The following is a 21,194-nucleotide window of genomic DNA, read 5'->3' as shown; positions in this document are numbered from 1 at the left end:
GAGGGCTCATAATAGGATAGAAGGCTAGTAGGTAGTCTCGCTTTTCTGTCGCACTAGTAGGCGTAGTTTTGCTCCACTTTTTGTTGCCCTTTGATTCCTGCTTTTATGTGTTGGGTCGTGTCTTTCCATGTTGTTTTATCATGACTTCTTTGTTCTTGTTATTTCTCATTTTCGCATTGCTTTGATTTGCTTGTCGGTATCTGACTTTTTTTCCCTTGCTTTCTTTTGAGCCGAGGGTCTTTTGGAAACAGCCTCCCTACCTTCCAAGGTGGGGGTTTGGTCTGCGTACACTTAACCCTCCCCAGACCCCACACTGTGGGATTCAACTGGGTATGTTGTTGTTGTTGTTGTTGTAACCAATTGGTAAAAAATAATTGATACTATATTTTTTAAATTAATAATATTTTAATTTTAATTAATTATAAAAATTAAAAAGAAGACTTTTTTGTGAGAACATCATGGATCGAATGTTGGACCAAAAAATTAATATTATAAATATAATGCCATCAAATGTTTGACAAAAAAAAAATCTATCAACTATAAGTTAAAATTAGACAGCATGCAATGTGAAATAACAAGTCAATAGTGCTAAAGCAAATAATTTAAAATAAAAAATATAACCTAAATTCAAAATCCAAAAGAAAAAGTTTAACATAATACTCTTATGTCAAATCCTAACATAAGTAAGTTCCAACGTAACTTAAGTAAATATAATTCAAAATAAAGGAAAAATATAAGTCTATAACCTCATTCACAACCAAAATTCTACTTTAATAACATCACTCATTATATGCCAAGTTTATTAATGACTCATTCTTTCTAATATTAAGAGGCGCAGTTTCAAAAATTAGAATAATAACACAGTTATATTGCATGATTAAAAAAGAAAAAAAGCAGCAATTACATGGAACCACAACAAGTAAAGGTTGTGAATGAGAAGAAAGGAAATGAAAGATAGATAATTTAAAAACAAAAAATATATTTTAAAAATAAAAAAGTAAAAAAAATAAAATAATAGAAATAAAAATGATTTAAAAAATAAAAGAAATTCAATTAAAACAAAAAATAAAGAAACTAAAAAGTAACCTTGTAATTACATAGTGTAATTACACCCTCTCAATTACACTCAATTCCCATCTAACCAAGTAATTACTTGATCAAACTAACAGATCAAACTGTGTAATTACACCAATTCCAATTACTTAGGTGAGTTTCCAGACAGGCCCTTAGATGGTAAAATGCACATTATTCAAGCACAGTTTGAACTGAAAGATTTCCTTTCAGTCATAATGCAAATTGTTTTAATTAAGGTTTAAGGGTTTGGAAAGCCACCTGGTAATTGAAATTGGTATAATTACTACGGTAGTACACGACCTAGTTATACACACTATTGTAATTATGAGGATATGTTTGTTTGTCATAACATAATTACAGTGTCATTACAAGCATATTGTTTGGTTGCGCATGTGTAATTACACGGTTAGATTAGTTTAAACATAAAAATTAATACTTGAAAAATACATGCCTTTATAAATGATCTATATATTAAATTAGATATATAAGATACATCTTATTTCTTGAAAATATATTGATTAATAATCACATGTTTTTGTAAATAATATTGTAAAAGTAATTGTATTTTCAAATTAATAATTTTTTAATTTAATTAATTATAAAAATTAAAAGCACACATTTTGTAAGAACATCGTAGGCCGGATGTTTGACAAAAAGATTAAAATTTATACATATGTTTGACAAAAAAATAATCTATCAATTGTAACTGGAAAATGAACAACATACAATGTAAAACAACAAGTAAATAGTGCTAAAGTAAATAAATTGAAATCCAAAATATAACCTAAATTCAAAATCCAAAAATAAATAAATTAACATGATACTTTTATGTCAAATTCCAACATAACATAAAATGAGTTCGAACATAACTTAAGTAAATATAATTCAAAAGAAAATTAAAACATTTATAAGTTTATAACCTCATTCAACAACGGAATTCTACTTTAATAACATCACTCGTTGTATGTCAAGTTTGTTAATGACTCATTCTTTCTAATATTAGGAAGTGTAATTTTAAAAACTAGAATAATAACGTAGCTACACTAAATGAAGAAGAAAACAAAATACGAGCAACTATATGGAAGCACAAGAAGTAAAGGTTGGGAAATGAGGAAAAAAATGAAAGATAAATAATATAAAAACGTTTTAAAAAGAAAAAATAATTTAATATGTAAAAAAAAGAAGTTAAAAATAAAATAAAAAGAAAAGAAATTAAAAAGTAACCATGTAATTACACCTAATTCTCAACCCCCACGCCCCACTCCACCCCGGGGAATTGGAGAGTGTCATTATTACCCCCTTCCTAATACACCCAATTACATGCTCACCATGTAATTACTTGGCCGAACAAACATGCCAGACTGTGCAATTACATCCAATTTCACTCAACATACCAGTGTAATTCTACAAGTGGAGTCTGGAGAAAGTAGAGTGTACGCATACCTTACCCCACCTTATCCCTACCTCGTGGAGGTAGTAAGGCTAGTTTATCTCTCTTTAATGCCTTTCTACCCCTTGTTAACATAGAAAAACTATTTGTAAAATACATATTTGGATTAATAGCACTTTTAGTCCTTCAATTATTAATAAGTTATTATTTTAATTCTTGTGATATCTGATTAAGCACATTTTCTTATTCAATTAATGGGAACATGCACGTTTGATCCATTTGCTTGTGAATATTCACAAATTTATCATGATTGTCAATTTTTCTATCACTCATGTATGTTGAGCATTTATTGTTACTCCACAAATCAACATTAATACAATTCTAAAAACAATCCTCATACAATAGATTTCCTACATACAGGGACCACCAAAACACGTACCTAAATTATTTTAAATTAAATATGCTTAGTTAAATATCACAAGGTTAAAATAAGAGTTAATTAGTAATATTTGAGAGCAAAAATTCTACTGCTGAAATACCAATTGGCCCTTTAGTAGGCGCATGAACTAATACTGGAAGCCCAGATCGAGTCATGGAGCACCAATACTGCATTTTTTTCGCACGGATTGTCCTTCTTTTGGGGTGGTCTTTAACTTTTGGCCCTCAAATTGCTGGTCTTTAATTTTTGTTCTTCACTTAAAAAAGTGATCGAAAATACTCCGAGATTCTGAGTTCAAACCCAATCTATATCCGATCCGGCATAATTTTAGTTATGCCTTAAGACAACCTATGTCGTCTCCGGCAGAGGTTGCCTTAGCATAACTAAAAGTCTTCCTTATAAGGCAACTTCTAACGGATCCGACAGAACTTTAGTTATGCCTTAAGATAACCCATGCCGCATAAGGCAGACTTTTCCAAAAGTCTTGCCTTGCAATTTTTTATTTTATTTTTATGTCTGAGCCGGATTCAAACCTAGAACCTCAGGGTATTATAGACGAATGACAAAAATTAAAGACCACGCCAAATAAGGTCATTCCTGCTAATTGCAGGTGCTAATCCATTGGGCCTATGATGTTCACGGCGAATGTACATGTGGTCATTTACGGGCAATTTGCAGGATTGCCCTTCGCTGGGGGTGGTCTTTAATTTTTGCCCCTCAAATGGTGGTCTTTAACTTTTGTCCTTAAGAGCCAAATTCTGCCTTGCATGGACAGTTTTGCAAATTCTGCCTCAAGGCAGAATCTGCATGGATAAATTTGCAAAATTCTGCCTTGCGATTTTTTTTTTAATTGAGCTGGGGTTCGAACCCACAACCTCAGGGTATTAGGCGAAGGGCAAAATTTAAAGACCACCCCAAATGAAGGACAATCCGCGCAAAAAAAAAAGTCATTTACCGTTACTTTGAAGTTTGAAGTCTATTTACAAAATTGAAAATATGTAATTATGTTTAATCATTGTTACTAAAGAATAGTTGGTAAAATAGCAATCCATACTTATTTGACTTAAAATTCTAAATTCGCCCATAAACAACTTCGAACATCAGCACAAAGTTGTGTGTACTTACATGCCTAGCTTAATTTGATTATAGGAATCACAAAGTGAGAAAGCAAGCTAGCTAAAAATTCAGTAATAAGGTTCATAGCAAGATTGATTTGTAACACACATAAATTGTTTCCATAGCTTAATAAAGACAAAACACAAGAATTATTTCCATATTCAGTAAAGACAATTCAAAGGAAAGAGCATATATAGGCTTAAGAATTAATGACATTAATCTTATTTCTTGAATAAAACCTTGTGAGGTTCTAGGATATTGGAAAAAATAAATAAAACAAAACTATCAAAAGTATAAGACAGCCTGAAGATTTTCAAGATTGGAAAAAGTATACAAATATATTACTCCTGTGTAATTACATTAATACTTGGATGAATTCACATGACATATACACTTCCACTATTATATTCTGATTAGTCTTAAGTGCACGTGTGTTGCACGTGTGCATAGCGTGAATCAATAAATAATTTATATAAATGAAATACATTTTTCATTAAAATAAATGCAGTTGTCTAAAAAATGAAAATAGATAATATTATGCGGACGTAACAGTTAGAATTCGATATTTACTTAATACAAATTGCTACTATTCAAAAATATTTTTCCAAAGACAATTCAAACAAAAAGCTCTTTTTAAAAAAATAAGCACAAATAAAAAGGTAAATCCTAAGACTTAAAGAATCATTGGTTCGTTTCAAGTTTTTGTATCAGCATGGGTATCGTGTTACCATTTTATTTGGAGTCTATATTTCATTGAACTTTTTAACCGATACTTTTTAAAAGTAAAATCCCTAAATATTTGGACTTCCTATGTAGTAAGTTCAAATAAAAAAATATTTGATATCCAAAATTTTAGGTGATTTCAAATTGCTAAATCTTAGAGAAAGAATAAAATGTCTATTTTGTCCAGTGTAAAAGGCGTACATTTCATTAGCGAGCTTCGTGTTATTTATGAATCTTTTTATTTTTTCTGTATATTCGTTAGACACGATGGCTATTTATGCATCCTAAATTAAATCTCATGCAATTCAAATACTAAACTTTTCCCTATTCTTTTGGAATCTATTCATGTACATATATTGCATCATCATCATTCATTAGGTTTCGGCTACTGTGAAGAATTGACAAAAAGCCTTTAGACTTCAGAGGTTAGCTTTTCTTCGTTTTCATGTAGCATGTTCTTCACGTTATGGAGTTCATATTATATTATTTTCGTTATTTTCCTTTTGAATGATGTTGTAGTGAGAATACGTTTTTAAGAACAACATAATTATTATTCAAATGATATGTTTGCATTCTACTATAATTTTTTTTTAAAAAACGTCGCAAGTTCTAAAAATAATAATTATTTCTAATGAATTATACTGTTAAAACTTTATACATACAAAAAAGACTTATAAGCCTAAACGAATTTCGAAGTTGTCCGAAAGGTTCCTAATCTTGATTTAGAATTTATAATTCTTGACAATATCGATATAACTTTCAAACACATTTTTAATATTTTTGAAAAATTCTATGATTTTTTTTTAATTAAGAACTACATTTATAATAAATCATTCAAATGCCATCTAACCTTTCAGAACACTCAATATTCAGTTAGTAGTTTATCTTTGGACGAAGTCAATGACCATGATTTGTTGCATTTTTTAGTCCGTTTGTTAAATTATTTGAATAAGTAAAACTCTTATTAACCATTGAGAAAGAAATTTACTCTTATTAATCATTGGGAAAGAAACTTTCTTAAAATGTTAATTGGCACACATTCGTTTGCCAAGTCTATTTTAATTGTCATTGCAAGTGTATATGAATTCGCATGCGCACACCTGTTTTAAAACAGACAGGCAGTAAAATCATACAAATCAATCAAAACATTTGAAATTTATTTAAAGAAGATTTAAAAGAAATATTCAACCCATAATAAAAATTGAAAAGATTAAAACAAAATTATATCGTTACATTGACACCATTCTCTAACTGAACTATTAGCTATACAATTAGATGCTATAGGTCTTTTATAATTATCCAAATTACTATGCTCTCTTTTCAAGTTCTTGTTAGTTAGCACTTCAAGGAAAAAACCTTCAATTAGTAGACGTGATCAAGCAATATTCATCCAGTGGACGAAAATGTATAAGAAATAGCTTGAGTTCACACACTCAAAAATTAAGTGAAATAAGGATTGTAACAATCTTTATCAACAACAAGTCATATACTCGTAAAGTTGTACTCAACAACATTATTTATCCAACACGAAGTCATATACTCGTATTCGAAAGAATAAATCATGTTTGAAATTATATATATTTATATTAGGTAAAATTTTAATAGTCCTAACTATTAGATTTCCTACATACTTCATATAGGAAAAGATTTAATAATCAAATTTATTATAAACAAAAACCACAATCGACTATAGTTATATTATGTAAAAAACTAATAATCCTAACTATTAGAATTTCCTACCAACTTCGTATGAGGAAAGATTTAATAACCATAATTATTATAAACAAAAACCACAATCCAACCTGGTCAGATTTCACATTCATGGCACAAGGAGTACCTACAATGGAGAACCTCCGTCAATCAAGGAGTCTGAGTAAAACAAAAGAATTTATTAATTTGGCAGGCAAAAGTTGATCGCAAATGTTATTTCACAAAAAATTTACGCCACTAAACCCGAGCTAAATGCTAAACCCTGAAGAAGACATGTATGATTAATTAGACTGCAAGTTCAAAATGGAGTTGTCAAGTTCATCTGGCTCGAAGTACATGATTAAATCTTTAGGAAATTTACAGATTAGTTGTTAATTAAAGAAAAGAAAATGTCTTTTCTTTTTCCTATTAAGGAAAAGCCAAAATAGCATCAATAGATTGGTTTATGATAATAATTGGATTTTACTTTACCTTTGAACATTATTATAGGCAATAATCAAAGGCCAACGGTCCTAAATCATCCATGATGCACCTTCCACGAGACTTTTTTTAAAAGTTTTCTTTTTGTGTGGGCAAACATCCCATCAGTTGAATTATATATGCTCCAATATTACTTTCATAAAAAAGCGGCTAAAGTTTCAAATGCTCCAAAATTATCTGACGTTAATATACGAAAAAGGCTCAAATATGTCATCGAACTATCAGAAATGACTCATTTATGCCATTCGTCATTAGTTTAGCCTATTTTATGTAATCGAACTATCGGAAATGACTCATTTATGTCACTCATCAATAGTTTGACTCATTTATGCCATCGCCCGTTACCAAAATAGCTCATTCATGTCATTTTTCCTTAACGCCGGTTTTACAATACCAGATATGACACGTGGCCTCTAACTAGATTATGGTTGTGGGTGGGTAGGGTGTATGGGTCAAATTTTTTATTAATTTGGGATTTAAAATTGGGCTAGTTTAATTAAATGACGTAGACCTCTAATTAGAGGCCACGTGCCATATCTGGTATTATAAAACCGGCGTTAATGAAAAATGGCATGGATGAGTCATTTTGGTAACGGGCGATAAAATAAATGAGTCAAACTATTGATGAGTGACATAAATAAGTCATTTCTGATAATCTGATGGCATAAATGAGTCAAACTATTGTGAGTGACATAAATGAGCCATTTCGTATAGTTGGATGACATATTTTAGCATTTTCCGTTTAATATATTATTATCATGTTAACATATAATTCAATATATTATAAGAAAGATCCCACTTAAGAATATATATAATTATTTTTTTTTCCTTTCCTAATTAACTTTAGGATCTTTTTTAATATTATATATTTCTAGACCATCTTATTACTAATATATACACAATTGATAGCTCACTAATATTCACTAACATGTGAAATAAAGGAATTATTTAACAAATTATATTATTATATGCAATGAAATCAAGAGGATGGCACTCACATTTTTTTTTTTTGACAAGTTATCCTCTCTTCAATTATTGGATGAATATTTTCAGCTATCTTATTTAAAAATTTCTCTATAATTAAATTTTAGCGTATTTATCATAAAATTTCTTTCTAAATAGAGGGTGAAAAGATTTTCAGCTTAATGGATGTATTTGATATCAGTAAGTATTTACGTATCAAACAAAATCACGAAAAATATGAGGAACGTAAAGTAAGGTATTTTCCATTTGTGCCACTACACTTAGTATTTTGTCGTTGTTGTTGTAAGATAAGGTATTAAATTGAACTTTGTTAGTAAGAAAATTTAGTAGGTACAGACAGAGCTAATAGGCGTGTATATAATAGTTCCACCAAATTATTAAACAAAAAAAGACTTAACTTTTATGATCTGTTAAAAGTATTTAAATAACGAATTAACAAACACTATTTTTAACTGGGCAAAATACGGAAACACAAGTGCGTTTATATCAAACTAATAAATGCATGCCGTGTTTTTGTACATCCACTTCCAGTAACCATGGTAAATTAATACTTCCTCCGTTTCAATTTATATGAACTCATTTGACTGGACACGACATTTAAGAAAGAAGGAAGACTTTTGAAACTTGTGGTTCAAAATAAGCCTTGAAAATTTGTGTGGCTGTAAATCATTCATAAAGTGAATTTGTTTCTAAATTAGGAAAAAGGTCATTCATTTTGACACGGACTAAAAAAGAAATAAGTTCAAACAAATTGAAACAGAGAGAGTATGTATTTACCCAACTTTTGTTGGTTAAAGGTAGGGCTGGGTATAAATATCGAAAACCGAAAACCGAACCGAACCGAACCAAATTTCAAGAAACCGAAAACCGAACCGAACCGAACCAAATTTCAAGAAACCGAAATCGAAACCGAACCGAATCAAATTTCAAGAAACCGAAACCGAACCGAATTAGTTTGGTTCGGTGTCTACCTTCAAAAAACCGAAACCGAAATAGCCGAACCGAACTTTAACGAAACCGAACCGAAGAACCGAAATTTAATACATTACCCAAAAAAATTAAAATAGTCCACGCTCATTAAGTTTAAACAAAAAAAAACCCAATTGTAACAAGTCCTCTTTTGCTTTTGTATCCCTAATTTTCCACTTCATTGAGAAAATCAAATATCTTTAACAAAGAAATGTGACTATGATGTGTTTTTAGGATTAATGTATGTCCTTTATGTGTTTGCTTAATTATTCTTACTGTATGTATATAACACCTAGTAATCATATATTATTGTTATGATTTTCTATTCTTGTGTATCCTATTTGTTTGATTTTGATTTTAATTTGTCAGTTTTATGTTTTGTTGCTTTTGAGAATATGAATTAGTGTAAATGTTCGCTTCTAATATCATATCAAAAAAACCGAATTGAAAAAATCGAAACCGAACCGAACCAAACTTCAAAAACCGAAACCGAAATAGCCGAATCGAAATTTGATAAAATCGAACCGAAGAGCCGAACGCCACCTGAGTTAAAAGGTTGTACCTTTACCTTCTAGGAGTACCATTTTGTACTTATATCTTGATCAAAATTGTACTTCATTAATTGAATTAACAGCAATTAACTTAACTTCTCCTAAATCTTTTTGAAGTGGGACTAATGGAGAAGCTTAGTTGGACCCTTTTTGTCTTGATCTCTGTTTGCTAATAGTCCAATTTAATCTTTAAAAAATTCCTTTTTCTTCTTCAAATTTCTTTATTCTTCCTTTTTCTTTAGTTATTCTTCATTCTTTCGTACCCCCGTAGTTCACTGCCACCACTACTCTCTTTCTACTATAATCTTGGAGAAAAAAACAAAGATTGAAATTGTCTTGAAGATATTTTCCTGTTAAAGTTTCTTGGGTGGGTGTTGATTAAAGTGATAGATTTGACAGAACTGTTACAAAGACAAAACCTTTTTAATGATGTCTAAGGTTTATGTTCAAAGTCGGTTGGGTTAGTTTCTGTTGTTTTTTTAACCCTCTTGTCCGGCAATAAAGATTCATAAACCAAACTTGAAAAAAATAAATTCTGCTGATTAACTCCAATTCCAAACTGTTAGAATATACTCTTTCTGTCCTTGTTGAGTTTTGAGTATATAGTGGCTCGGCCACTTTTGGCTTTTACTTTCTCTAATCAAATTCAGCTCTCTAAAGGTACAATCTTTTTTACTTTGGGTCTCTCAATTTTATCTTTATAGACTTAGTTAGTGTTAATGACTTCTTTCCCATGTACACGATTCTTAGTTTTTGTCAAATATTGAATTTTTCTTCACCTATGGCTATAGTTTTGTCTGATAAGTGATAAGTGTGAAGTTTAGATCTGTGGTTTTGGTGGAAACTGAGTTCTTATTTATTTCCCTGTTCTTAATTTACAGGTATAGTTCAAGAATTGATTGACTTGTGTGCTACTAGTACTGGAAAAGATGAATGGTGCTGTGTTAGTTGCGCTTGCTGCGACTATTGGAAATTTTTTGCAGGGTTGGGACAATGCTACTATTGCTGGTACACATTGTCTACTCTGTATTTAAATTGTTATCTTTCAAATTAAAATTGTTTTGGTTGAATAGCATATACTGAACTTTTTTTTATAGAAGTTATAAGAAGGTTCAATGTAGAATTTTCTGCTATTGTAGCTATTGAATTGTTTTTCTCATTAAGAATCTGCAACTAAAGATCTTTACATATTCTTGCATTTTGTTAGTAGTATTTTAGCCTTTTTTTTTTATAATAACCGTGGTGTTCGGGACCAACTTGCGCGCACCTCGACTAATTCCACGAAGAAGCGAACTAGTGTTTTTGCCTCTGCTGGGATATTTTAGTATTGTCAATCATTTATGTCTTCCTACTTGCATTATTTTCTCAAACATGCAGAATTAAAGCCCTACTAGAGTTTTATACATCTTTGGTGTTCTAAGTCTTCAACAATTCAAACTTGCAGGAGCTGTTGTTTACATAAAGAAGGAACTTACATTGGACGCTTCAGTTGAAGGACTTGTTGTTGCAATGTCACTCATTGGAGCCACGCTTGTCACCACTTGTTCTGGATCCATAGCTGACAGCATTGGTCGTCGCCCTATGCTTATTATGTCATCCCTGCTTTATTTCCTCAGTGGCTTAATAATGTTGTGGTCGCCTAATGTCTATGTCCTGCTTATAGCTAGGCTTTTAGATGGGTTTGGAGTCGGAGTAGCAGTTACTCTGGTCCCACTATACATATCTGAGACTGCTCCATCAGAAATACGTGGGTCACTGAATACTCTTCCGCAGTTCGCTGGTTCTGTTGGAATGTTCTTGTCCTACTGCATGATTTTTGGAATGTCCTTGATGACTGCGCCGAGTTGGCGATTGATGTTGGGTGTTCTTTCAATCCCTTCTTTTTTCTATTTCGTAGTAGTTGTACTTTATTTGCCTGAGTCTCCTCGATGGCTAGTCAGTAAAGGAAGAATGGTTGAGGCCAAACAAGTTTTGCAGAAATTGCGTGGCATAGAGGATGTTTCAGGTATGCTATCTGCTATTGTTTGGAAACAACTCCTTTTTGTGTCAGCTGGCTATTTATATGTTGGGAAAATGTCGACTGTGAACTGTGCTTTCTCAAGGACAATAAACAACTCATTTTACAATCGGCTGTGGAAGTAGCTTCGAAATAGGAACACATATAAACTTTAGCTTCCTCTTTTCTTTATTAATATCATTAGGTAACTTTTCATGTTACAGTCATAATTCTGGCACATACTTAAATTTTTGTTGGCAGTTGGTATCAACTTCACTTCCAAAATATTATTGAGATTCATTGGCTTCAATTGATGAAATTTTCGCTAGAGGAATCTTTAGAATAAAATGTTCATTCCTAGATGCATTTGATATTTCTCATTGTCAAATTTGACGAGTACAGTTAGCCAATGTTATGTATTAAGATTGTTTTAGTTGGGGGAACATTATGAGGAATGTTAATGTGCTTACTAACTTGATATCCAATTCACTGCAGTAGCTTTCTTTCATATCATATCACTTATATGCTTCAAGAACCTTAAACTAAACTGGCCCCTTTCTAGAATTGTCAAGGGTTTCACTGAATAAGACTGGAGAATCTTATTTGAGTGTTTACTGTAATTAAATATTGACTTAAAACATTTTTTAACCCATATCTAGAGAAAAATTTCGTTAGATCGCTGAATGTAGCAGTATAAATAATTTATAAATATTTAGTATTACTCGTTTTGTAATGTTCATGCTGATTTCAGAATCTGCTAGGAAAGTAGCTTCCAAAATAGGGATGCATCTAAACCTTAGCTTCCTCTATTATTTATAGTTCCATTTTTCCACCTCCAAACTATTCAGTCAGCGCCTATCTTCTTAGTTATCAAAATTCTTTTCAAAGTTTCACTTTGGAAGGAAAAATGTCAGATTTGCTAATTAATTGGTTTATTGATTTGTATTCACTCAATGTTCTCTATTTTCGTTCTCCCAGATTCTACTATCTTTCATGAATTATTTAAGTTACTTGAGAAATTAGGAACTGGAGAACACGTAAATATGTACTCAATATATTGTGCCATATCAGAACACAATCTGCAAACAATATGTATGTTGTTCTACCTACATATATAGCGATTCAATATTCCCTGGTTCCTTCCTTTTTGTTTTTCTTTCTTCGGTGGCAAAAAGGCTGCCTAACTCTTCTTATTCTGGTTCTCTAGTCAGTATAATACTCCTCATAAATTCTTTCATATTCATCTGGCGAATCCTATTTTGGTAAAGACACTGATTTCATCATATTGATTTTGTTGATTATTCTGTGCCAAGGGGAGATGACATTGCTTTTGAAGTTGTAGCAGTTGGTGGTGAACCGTTGATAGAAGAGTATATCATTGGTTCACCACATGACCATATAAACATGTATTTCTCAGTATGTTATACAATATCATATTTGTACACAATGTATATTCTACTGACATATGCTGCCACTTGGTGTTCCCTGGCTCTTTCCTTTTTGGTTTTATTTCTTTTGAGGCAATAAAGCTCACCATCTCTCTCTCTCTCTCTCAACCTCTCCCTCTCTCTCTCTGGTTCTCTAGTCAGTAGGATACTCTTTAAGTTCTTTCATATTCATCTGGTGAATCCTGTTTTGTTAAAGACACGGATTTCATCATATTGATTGTGTTGATTATAGGGGAGATGGCATTGCTTGTTGAAGGTTTGGCAGTTGGCATTGAACCATCAATAGAAGAGTATATCATTGGTCAAGCTACTGAGCTTACTGAGGATCAGGAACTGGCTACTGACAAAGATCACATCAAGTTGTATGGCCCAGAGGAAGGCCTCTCGTGGGTGGCCAAGCCAGTTACCGGCGGACAGAGTAGTCTTGCTCTTGTGTCCAGGCAAGGGAGCATGGGGCAGCAGAGTGTGCCTCTTATGGATCCTCTTGTGACTCTATTTGGTAGTGTCCATGAGAAGCTCCCTGATACAGGAAGTATGAGAAGCATGCTATTTCCCAATTTCGGTAGCATGATTAGCACCATGGATCCTCATGTCAAAGATGATCATTGGGATGAGGAGAGTCAGCGAGAAGGTGATGGTTATCCTTCGGATGATGGCGGTGCATACTCTGATGACGGTCTGCAAAGTCCGCTAATATCACGTCAAACAACCACTGTAGAAAACGTGGTCCCACCTCCCCATGGTAGCACTCTGAGCGTGAGACGGAACAGCAGCCTTATGCAAGGCAGTGCTGGAGAAGGGGTAGGCAGTACGGGGATTGGTGGTGGTTGGCAGTTGGCATGGAAATGGACTGAGAGGGAAGGTGAAGATGGAACTAAAGAAGGAGGTTTCAAAAGGATATATTTGCATGAGGAGGCAGGCCATGGCTCTCGACGTGGGTCCCTTGTTTCAGTTCCTGGTGGTGATATTCCTGAAGATGGTGAATACATACAAGCTGCGGCTTTGGTAAGTCAGCCAGCACTTTACTCAAAGGAACTTATGGGTCAGCATCCCGTGGGACCAGCGATGGTCCATCCATCTGAAACAGCTTCAAAGGGTCCGAGTTGGGCTGCTCTTCTTGAACCAGGAGTCAAGAGTGCGCTTATTGTTGGGATTGGAATCCAAATGCTGCAACAGGTGGAGTATTATGCTTTTGCCATTCTGTTGCTTCTTTTGGTTGTGTTATTAGGATTCAATCTGATAGCTCCGAAATTTCAGCATGCAGTCCTTCAATGCTGATGAAATTGACTTACTTTCTAGTTTTAAATACATCATATCTTTGGAGTAAAGCATTCTGTTTCTTGCTTAAATATAAGTAAGGGTTGCTTGACCGATTGGTTGTGTTATTAGGATTCAATCTGATAGCTCCGAAATTTCAGCATGCAGTCCTTGAATGCTGATGAAATTGACTTACTTTCTAGTTTTAAATACATCATATCTTTGGAGTAAAGCATTCTGTTTCTTGCTTAAATATAAGTAAGGGTTGCTTGACCGAACTACACAGTAAATCCTCTCATCATTTATCTGGAAGCTGATACAAAATAGCTAAATTAATAATATCTAATTTATTACTAAGTTTTAAGGAAAGACTTTGTCGTGTGTCTGTCTGAAGCATTATTATATCCTCGTGACAAAAAACTAAGCTGTTTTACTATTCTGGTGTTGTCTTTTTTCCTGCTTAGTTCACCTTTGTCGATGGGGCGGGGATGAATCATTTTCTTCGTTAGTGGTTTTTCTTTCGTTATCTATTGCAGAGTCTCTTCTTTTGTACTCTCTATTATGTCGTTTTATAAGGAGAACTACCTTGTAACTAACTAATCTCATATTCTTGAGGTATTGCTCACTGTTCGTTAGACATCAAAGCGTGGAATTTTTCCATCTTACGCCGAAATATTTGTCTGCAGTTTTCTGGTATAAATGGAGTGATGTACTACACTCCTCAAATTCTTGAGCAGGCAGGAGTGGGAGTTCTTCTTTCTAACTTTGGCATTGCATCAGACTCAGCATCCTTCCTCATCAGTGCGTTAACAAACCTTCTGATGCTCCCTTCTGTAGCTATTGCAATGCGATTCATGGATGTTGCTGGCAGAAGGTACTCTCCTCTTGATTCCTTTCTTCTCTTTTAGATTAAGGATGGTTTTGGTTATGTACTGAAAATTTGGTGCTGGAAAATCCATGCCATATGTGCAGTGAGTCTCAAATTGCATATCAGATTATATTTTTGCTTTATACTGGTTCTGGTAAGTCTCCTTTCCTAGCCATATATATCCAAGGTCAGAAAATGCACTCGCTTAGTGCAATGAGACCAAAATATCTATTTTCAAATTGGTTAGCTTTTGAGTTGTGTTTCGTGACCCATAGTATTCTCTCTGTCCAGTTTCCATGATATTCAAAATGTTGTGTGTCAAACTAACTTTTCATCTAGTATTACTTAATACATTCTCTGGTTACTACTTCTACGTGTACATACATACACAAGCCAAATAGCGTCTTAAACTTCTTGCTAGTCAAATGGTGTCAAATAGATTAGGATGGAAGGGAAGTTTTCATTTCTTGTGCTCATCAAGTAGTTAGCCATATTTTTCATACAAATTTCTGACACTTTTATCTGAGGCTATTAGGGTTGAAACTGTTTTCATTTTAGGAGTATGGATTCAAACTTATCATCTTCTGGTGTTTGACTAGACAATTCTCGTTTGTCCACTTAAGTGTGTGTTTAGCTCTTTGAATCATCTAAAAATAAAAACCACTATTATGACAAATTTCCAACAGTGGCTTCAAAGGTCTAAAGGAGAAAGTGCAGAAGTATCTCCATGACATTCTTGTGCCATCTAATATATGATTATTGTTACTTGTCCGTGGCTGTGAGCATAGACTTTGTTACTTTATGTACTTGATTATAATAAAGAAATACAAACTCTTCCATGGTTGTATTCTTTCTTTTCTGGTGTTGAATGTCTCATTAAAATGATAATTGCAGGTCGCTGCTGCTGTACACTATCCCCGTTCTCATACTATCGCTCATCTGTCTTGTCATTGGTAACACTGTCAACCTCGGGAGTGTGGCTCATGCAGTCGTTTCTACTGTTTGTGTGATTCTATACTTTTGCTTCTTTGTAACGGGCTATGGACCAGTCCCAAATATCCTCTGCTCAGAAATATTTCCCACAAGGGTTCGTGGTTTGTGCATTGCCATCTGTGCTCTTGTCTTCTGGATATGCGATGTCATTGTGACTTACACGCTTCCTGTGATGCTCAGCTCGATTGGGTTAGCTGGAGTGTTCGGTATTTATGCCATTGTATGTGTCATTTCTTGGATTTTTGTCTTCTTGAGGGTTCCCGAAACCAAAGGCATGCCTTTAGAAGTCATTACAGAGTTTTTCGCTGTTGGTGCAAGACAAGCTGCCATCGCGAAGCACGAGTAGTTTAAGGTAACTTCTGTCGGATTTTACAAGTATTTAGTAACTTGTAGAAAATAAGATTTTATTTTCTCTAGGTCGTCGATTTTACATCCATTTGGCACTGGCATTTCTCTATAGTATATGTTCAGAAGTTGTATACCATTTTGATATGAATGGCAATGTCCTAATTAGTATATTCTCTAAGTTGATAGCTTTTCTTTTTCCTTCCAAAAGGTAAGAAAACATATTGACTCATCTTGTGACCTGTAAAGTGGGAATATTTGGCCGTGATGTGATGAAAATATTGAGGACAAATTCTTATAATGTGTGTATAATTCCAATGAACCATTTATTTGCCAGTTCAGTATGCCCTTCTTTGGGATTGTGAATCATGCAAGCCCTAATCAGTAATCAGTAAGTTCCTTTTGGAAGATATATTGAGCAGAAATAAGGCTATATTTACAAATTGCAATAGGCCAAATATATAGAAAGCTCTTTAAAGTTGTCACGTGCTTTCGTTTAGACATCTCAACTGAGATTGTTACTATCTATTAATCATCTAAAGTATCTTTAAAATGTGTCTATTGAACACCTCTCGCACATGTAACACATCAAGTGACTTTCACTTAGAGTTGAGCGCGTGAAATGTTATTATTATTTTTCTTCTTCTTTTCTCTCGTCTTTCTAACTTGAATTTAAGCTCTATATCTAAAGAAGCGCGTGAAATGTTATTATTATTTTTCTTCTTCTTTTCTCTCGTCTTTCTAACTTGAATTTAAGCTCTATATCTAAAGACACCGACTGGAAAAAAGAATAGAAAGAATTGGCAGTAGAAAAAAGAAAAGTAAATCCTTTAATTCGATCATTTGCCATATCAGTCATATATAAATAGAAAGTTGTTGCTTATTTTCATTTAGAGATCTCAACTGAGATTGTTACTATCTATTAATCATCTAGAGTATGTTTAAAACCTTTCGCACACATGTATCACATCGAATGACTTTCACCTATAGTTGAGCGCGTGAAATAATGTTGTTATTATTATTATTATTATTCTGCTTCTCCTTCTACTTCTTCTTCTTCTTCTCCTTCTCCTTCTCCTTCTCCTCCTTCTTCTTCTTCTTCCTTCTCCTTCTGCTTCTCCTTCTCCTCCTCCTCCTCCTTCTTCTTCTTCTTCTCCTTCTTCTCTTCTTCTCTATATCTAAAGACACAGACCACCGACCAAAAAAAAAAAAGAACAGAAAAAATTGGCAGTAGAAAAAAGAAAAGAAAATCCTTCAATTCGATCATTTGGCATATCAACCGTTTATAAATAGGAATGGCTTTATTTTTGTTAGAAATCACACATGAGGTTTTCAATAAGCACATATTAAACACAGTATAGGTGTTTATTTGGTAACAACCTTTTGTTGAGATGTTTAAATGAAAATTCGGGTCAATTTTAAGAGGTTGCCTATGTATTTGGCATCATCATACCATCCTGATCTCTTGTTGAAAATGATTGGTTTCACATACTCTAGACGGTCAGATAAGGTCAGGGATTGATCATTTTGTTCGTTAATTCCTTTTATCTCTTGCGTAAAACCCGAATCGTGACACGTGGTTCGAGTAAGCGAGAAGAGATAATGCAGTAGAAAAGGAAACATGCTTCTTGCATGTCTCCTGGAAGAAAAAAGCCTATAACCACCCTTGTCTTCATGCTTGCAAGTTGCAATCACTCCACCTTTTAGCCATAGAAACTGCTTCTTTCTGTTCCTCATTCTTATCCCATGCTTCCCTCCTTCACATGTATATCGTATCACCTTTTATCGTTAACAAATCGACTCGTATTTATTCTGAATCTTAACAAAATTCTGACTTAATTGGACTCTAACCGAAAGATATATATTATACCCTAACTATATAGTATAGTGGAGGAATTGATGAGCATTGCTTGCTTAAATATTTTTATTCCTCGCTCACACTTTAATGTCCTTTAAGTGGAAATTAACATTAGTGTATTATAAAGTTGTCTTGAAGAACTAGGTCTTGTAGACGTTATAGTGGATTTCATCGGTCCTCCCTAGTTGCTACGTTGGACGGCTCCCATTAGAAGGGAATAAATGGCTTGAATAAATTAATTAATAGTATATTTTACCACTAAGTTGGATTAAGATTTATCCTATCATTATAATAGTAAAGGTTAGGACATGGAAAAAGAGTGTGTAGTTTATTATGTACTACTAGCTTATTTGGAGCTATCCTTTGTGAATTGTAACATTTTCATTTGATTATAATAGTTTATTAGTAATTGATAATGTGCCCCCCACATTTGTTATTATCCAGTTAACTAACATTTTTGGTAGCTCATTTGGTGGTTTACCGACTTTATCGACCTCACCACTACAATTTGGACAAACAATAGTGCTGTTCAAGTGATTATGCTTTGACATCTTATATGCTAGACTACTTATTAGTATAAAGAAAAATTTCTAAAAAGAAAAGGAAGAAGCATAGAAGAAGGGTCCAAAAAAGTGACATTTAAAATAAAAACATTAGGGGATCATCTGATCTCCATTATAAGTAAAAATAGTTCCACATATACTTTTTATTATTATTAAAATATTATTTAAAAACTTTACATCACCAATTTGGTGTTCATTTGTTGAATATCACGTCTGTGAGAATCAATATGTAATTTTATTAGGGACTAATCACAGTAAGAACTAAAGCTTGTATATACGCATATACAAATAATTCTTAATTTTAATATCGCATTTTTTGCATAACAATCTTTGTCTTATTGTTCGTCACATAACAAATATAATATTTGATTAGCTCGTACGCATCTTGATTAATATTATCATGTATTGTTATCTCCTACCATAACTATTTCTACCGAGTACCTTTACGAAGCCTGTCCACCAAGGCTTGGACAAATAAAAAGAAATCATATAATTTTTTTTTCCTTTACACACCAATTTGCATCATAGTATTCCCACTTTATTGATCACTAAGCCATTAAGATTTTAGTGCACGTTAAAATATTTTGTTAAAGGACTAAGAATTTTATGTAGATGCATTCAACAATATTTTACAAAATATAACTCCTTGATGTATTGAGTGGAACAATATGCTCCCGGGCAAAAAGCGGAAAGGTGATTGACGGCCGCACACTTTGCTAACACACTTACCTTATTTTCAGGTAATATCGACCGAAATAATATCTCTTTTATCACCCAAAAAAGCTTAGAAGTTGCCTTGTTATTTTTCTCATAAAGAATAATTGAGGAAAAAAAAAAAAAACTAAAGAAGAAATCAGAGAAGTCCAGATAAATCTTTGTTAATGCAACAAAGATAATAACATATTCAGGTGTAGTCCTACAAGCGGGGTTTGAAGAGCGTAGAAGTATAGCCAATCTTAACTCCATCACGATAGAGGCTGTTTTCAATAGACCTTCAACTCAAATAAAGCATTTCAGGATAGTTTTGAAAACGGAACACAAAAATGAAAGCACAACAAAATAATGGATATCAAAGCATAAGAAACACAGGTGGTAACAGAATGCGATACCGGATAAATCTTTGTTAATGAAATGACAGATTTACACTAATTCAAAGTTTCAAACAGTAATATGTCACAAATTCAAACAGTGGTAATTTCTGTAACCCTAAATCCCTAATTAATACAGTAGAACTGAATGAATATACATTTTTCACATACATAATACTCCTATACACCCAGCCTAATCAAAGTTCTACGGTAAAAACGCATTTACATGATAATTTGTAGGTAATCCTCTCTCCGGCTCAGCTCCGGTAGTTCTCGCCGGCAACTCACCGCACTTATGACATCTCGTAACAACTAAGATCTGCCTACAAGAAGGACACGACGAATGCGAACCTAACCACGTATCAATACATCCTACATGAAAACCATGTCCGCACTGCGGCAACACACGAATCTCATCTCCGACTCCAAATTCCGTCAAACAAATCGGACATTCAGAGAATTTAACGGCATGTTCAGCTGTATAACTGAATTTCGGAAGCGATTTGAGAACCTTCTTCTTCAAGCCTTTATTCGCCGGAGCTGATGACGTGGCATTTCCGGTAGCTCTAGCGGAGATCCGACGGATCCAAGCGCAACGAGCAACAGCTACAAGGCCGAGAACGCAAATGAGAGCGCAAAGGAGAGCAGCAAGGATGACGACGAAATCAGAATCAACGTTACCGATACGTGTTGATGGAGTCGCCGGATATGGTGACGTGGACGGTTTAATTCCACCGCCGACGGTGGGGATATGTGAAGGATCAGTACTACTCATAGTGGGAGCTTAAAACTAAGGTATTACTATTTGATTTTCGTCTATTTGCTTTGCTTCTTGTTATTCCTGTGTCTATTCACTTCTTTTTTGTAGCTTTATATATAAAGGAGGAGTAACACATATACTATAGTATAGGCAACAACCTTTTTAAATTACGTATTTACTTGGGATTAACAAGGGGAAAGGATGGAGTCAATGTCACACTTGTTGTGTGGTACACTCACGTCGTTGTTAACAAATAAAGTTTTTTTTGTTTTTTTCTTTCACACAAGTGAGTGCATATTTTATATAATATAATTATACTACTTTAAGTTATGCATGTAAAGATTTTTTTATGCTACTAAATCGCCCAAAGAATATATAGAGTTAGGAGCGGATTCACATAAACTTAATAGCTTTTACTTAGATTTTGTGTATACTCTCTGTGTTCATTTTTTATTGTCCTTTTTCGACTTTATATTTTCTTTAAGAAATAATAATTGATATGAGTGTTTTAATCACAATATCCATATTAATTGGTCTTTAGTTTTAGGTCTTGAGAAATGATTTGAGAATAAATAATTAATG

At 33.4% G+C, this 21,194-nt stretch overlaps 2 protein-coding genes across 3 annotated transcripts; one reads left to right on the top strand and one right to left on the bottom strand.

Moving 5' to 3' along the window:
- Positions 1-9,566: 9,566 nt before the first annotated feature.
- LOC132628245 (monosaccharide-sensing protein 2-like) lies at positions 9,567-16,644 on the top strand. 2 transcript variants are annotated; one of them, XM_060344012.1, is made up of 6 exons: positions 9,567-9,803; positions 10,318-10,444; positions 10,881-11,441; positions 13,113-14,056; positions 14,824-15,011; positions 15,900-16,644. In XM_060344012.1, exons 2-6 carry the CDS (start codon positions 10,366-10,368, stop codon positions 16,342-16,344), a joined length of 2,217 nt encoding a protein of 738 aa, XP_060199995.1. In that variant the 5' UTR covers positions 9,567-9,803; positions 10,318-10,365; the 3' UTR covers positions 16,345-16,644. The 2 variants fall into 2 exon arrangements, with proteins under 2 accessions (XP_060199995.1, XP_060199994.1); XM_060344011.1 differs by having other exon boundaries at positions 9,568-10,096.
- Positions 16,645-19,857: 3,213 nt separating this feature from the next.
- On the bottom strand, positions 19,858-20,713 carry LOC132628243 (RING-H2 finger protein ATL8-like). The gene has a single exon (XM_060344010.1). It carries the CDS (start codon positions 20,625-20,627, stop codon positions 20,058-20,060), a length of 570 nt encoding a protein of 189 aa, XP_060199993.1. The 5' UTR covers positions 20,628-20,713; the 3' UTR covers positions 19,858-20,057.
- Between the last annotated feature and the right edge of the window lie 481 nt (positions 20,714-21,194).

This window comes from Lycium barbarum, chromosome 2 (assembly GCF_019175385.1).
Source record: "Lycium barbarum isolate Lr01 chromosome 2, ASM1917538v2, whole genome shotgun sequence".
Taxonomy (NCBI): domain Eukaryota; kingdom Viridiplantae; phylum Streptophyta; class Magnoliopsida; order Solanales; family Solanaceae; genus Lycium; species Lycium barbarum.
The sequence above is the reverse complement of the archived record's forward strand: the minus strand, read 5'-3'. Positions and strand labels throughout refer to the sequence as shown.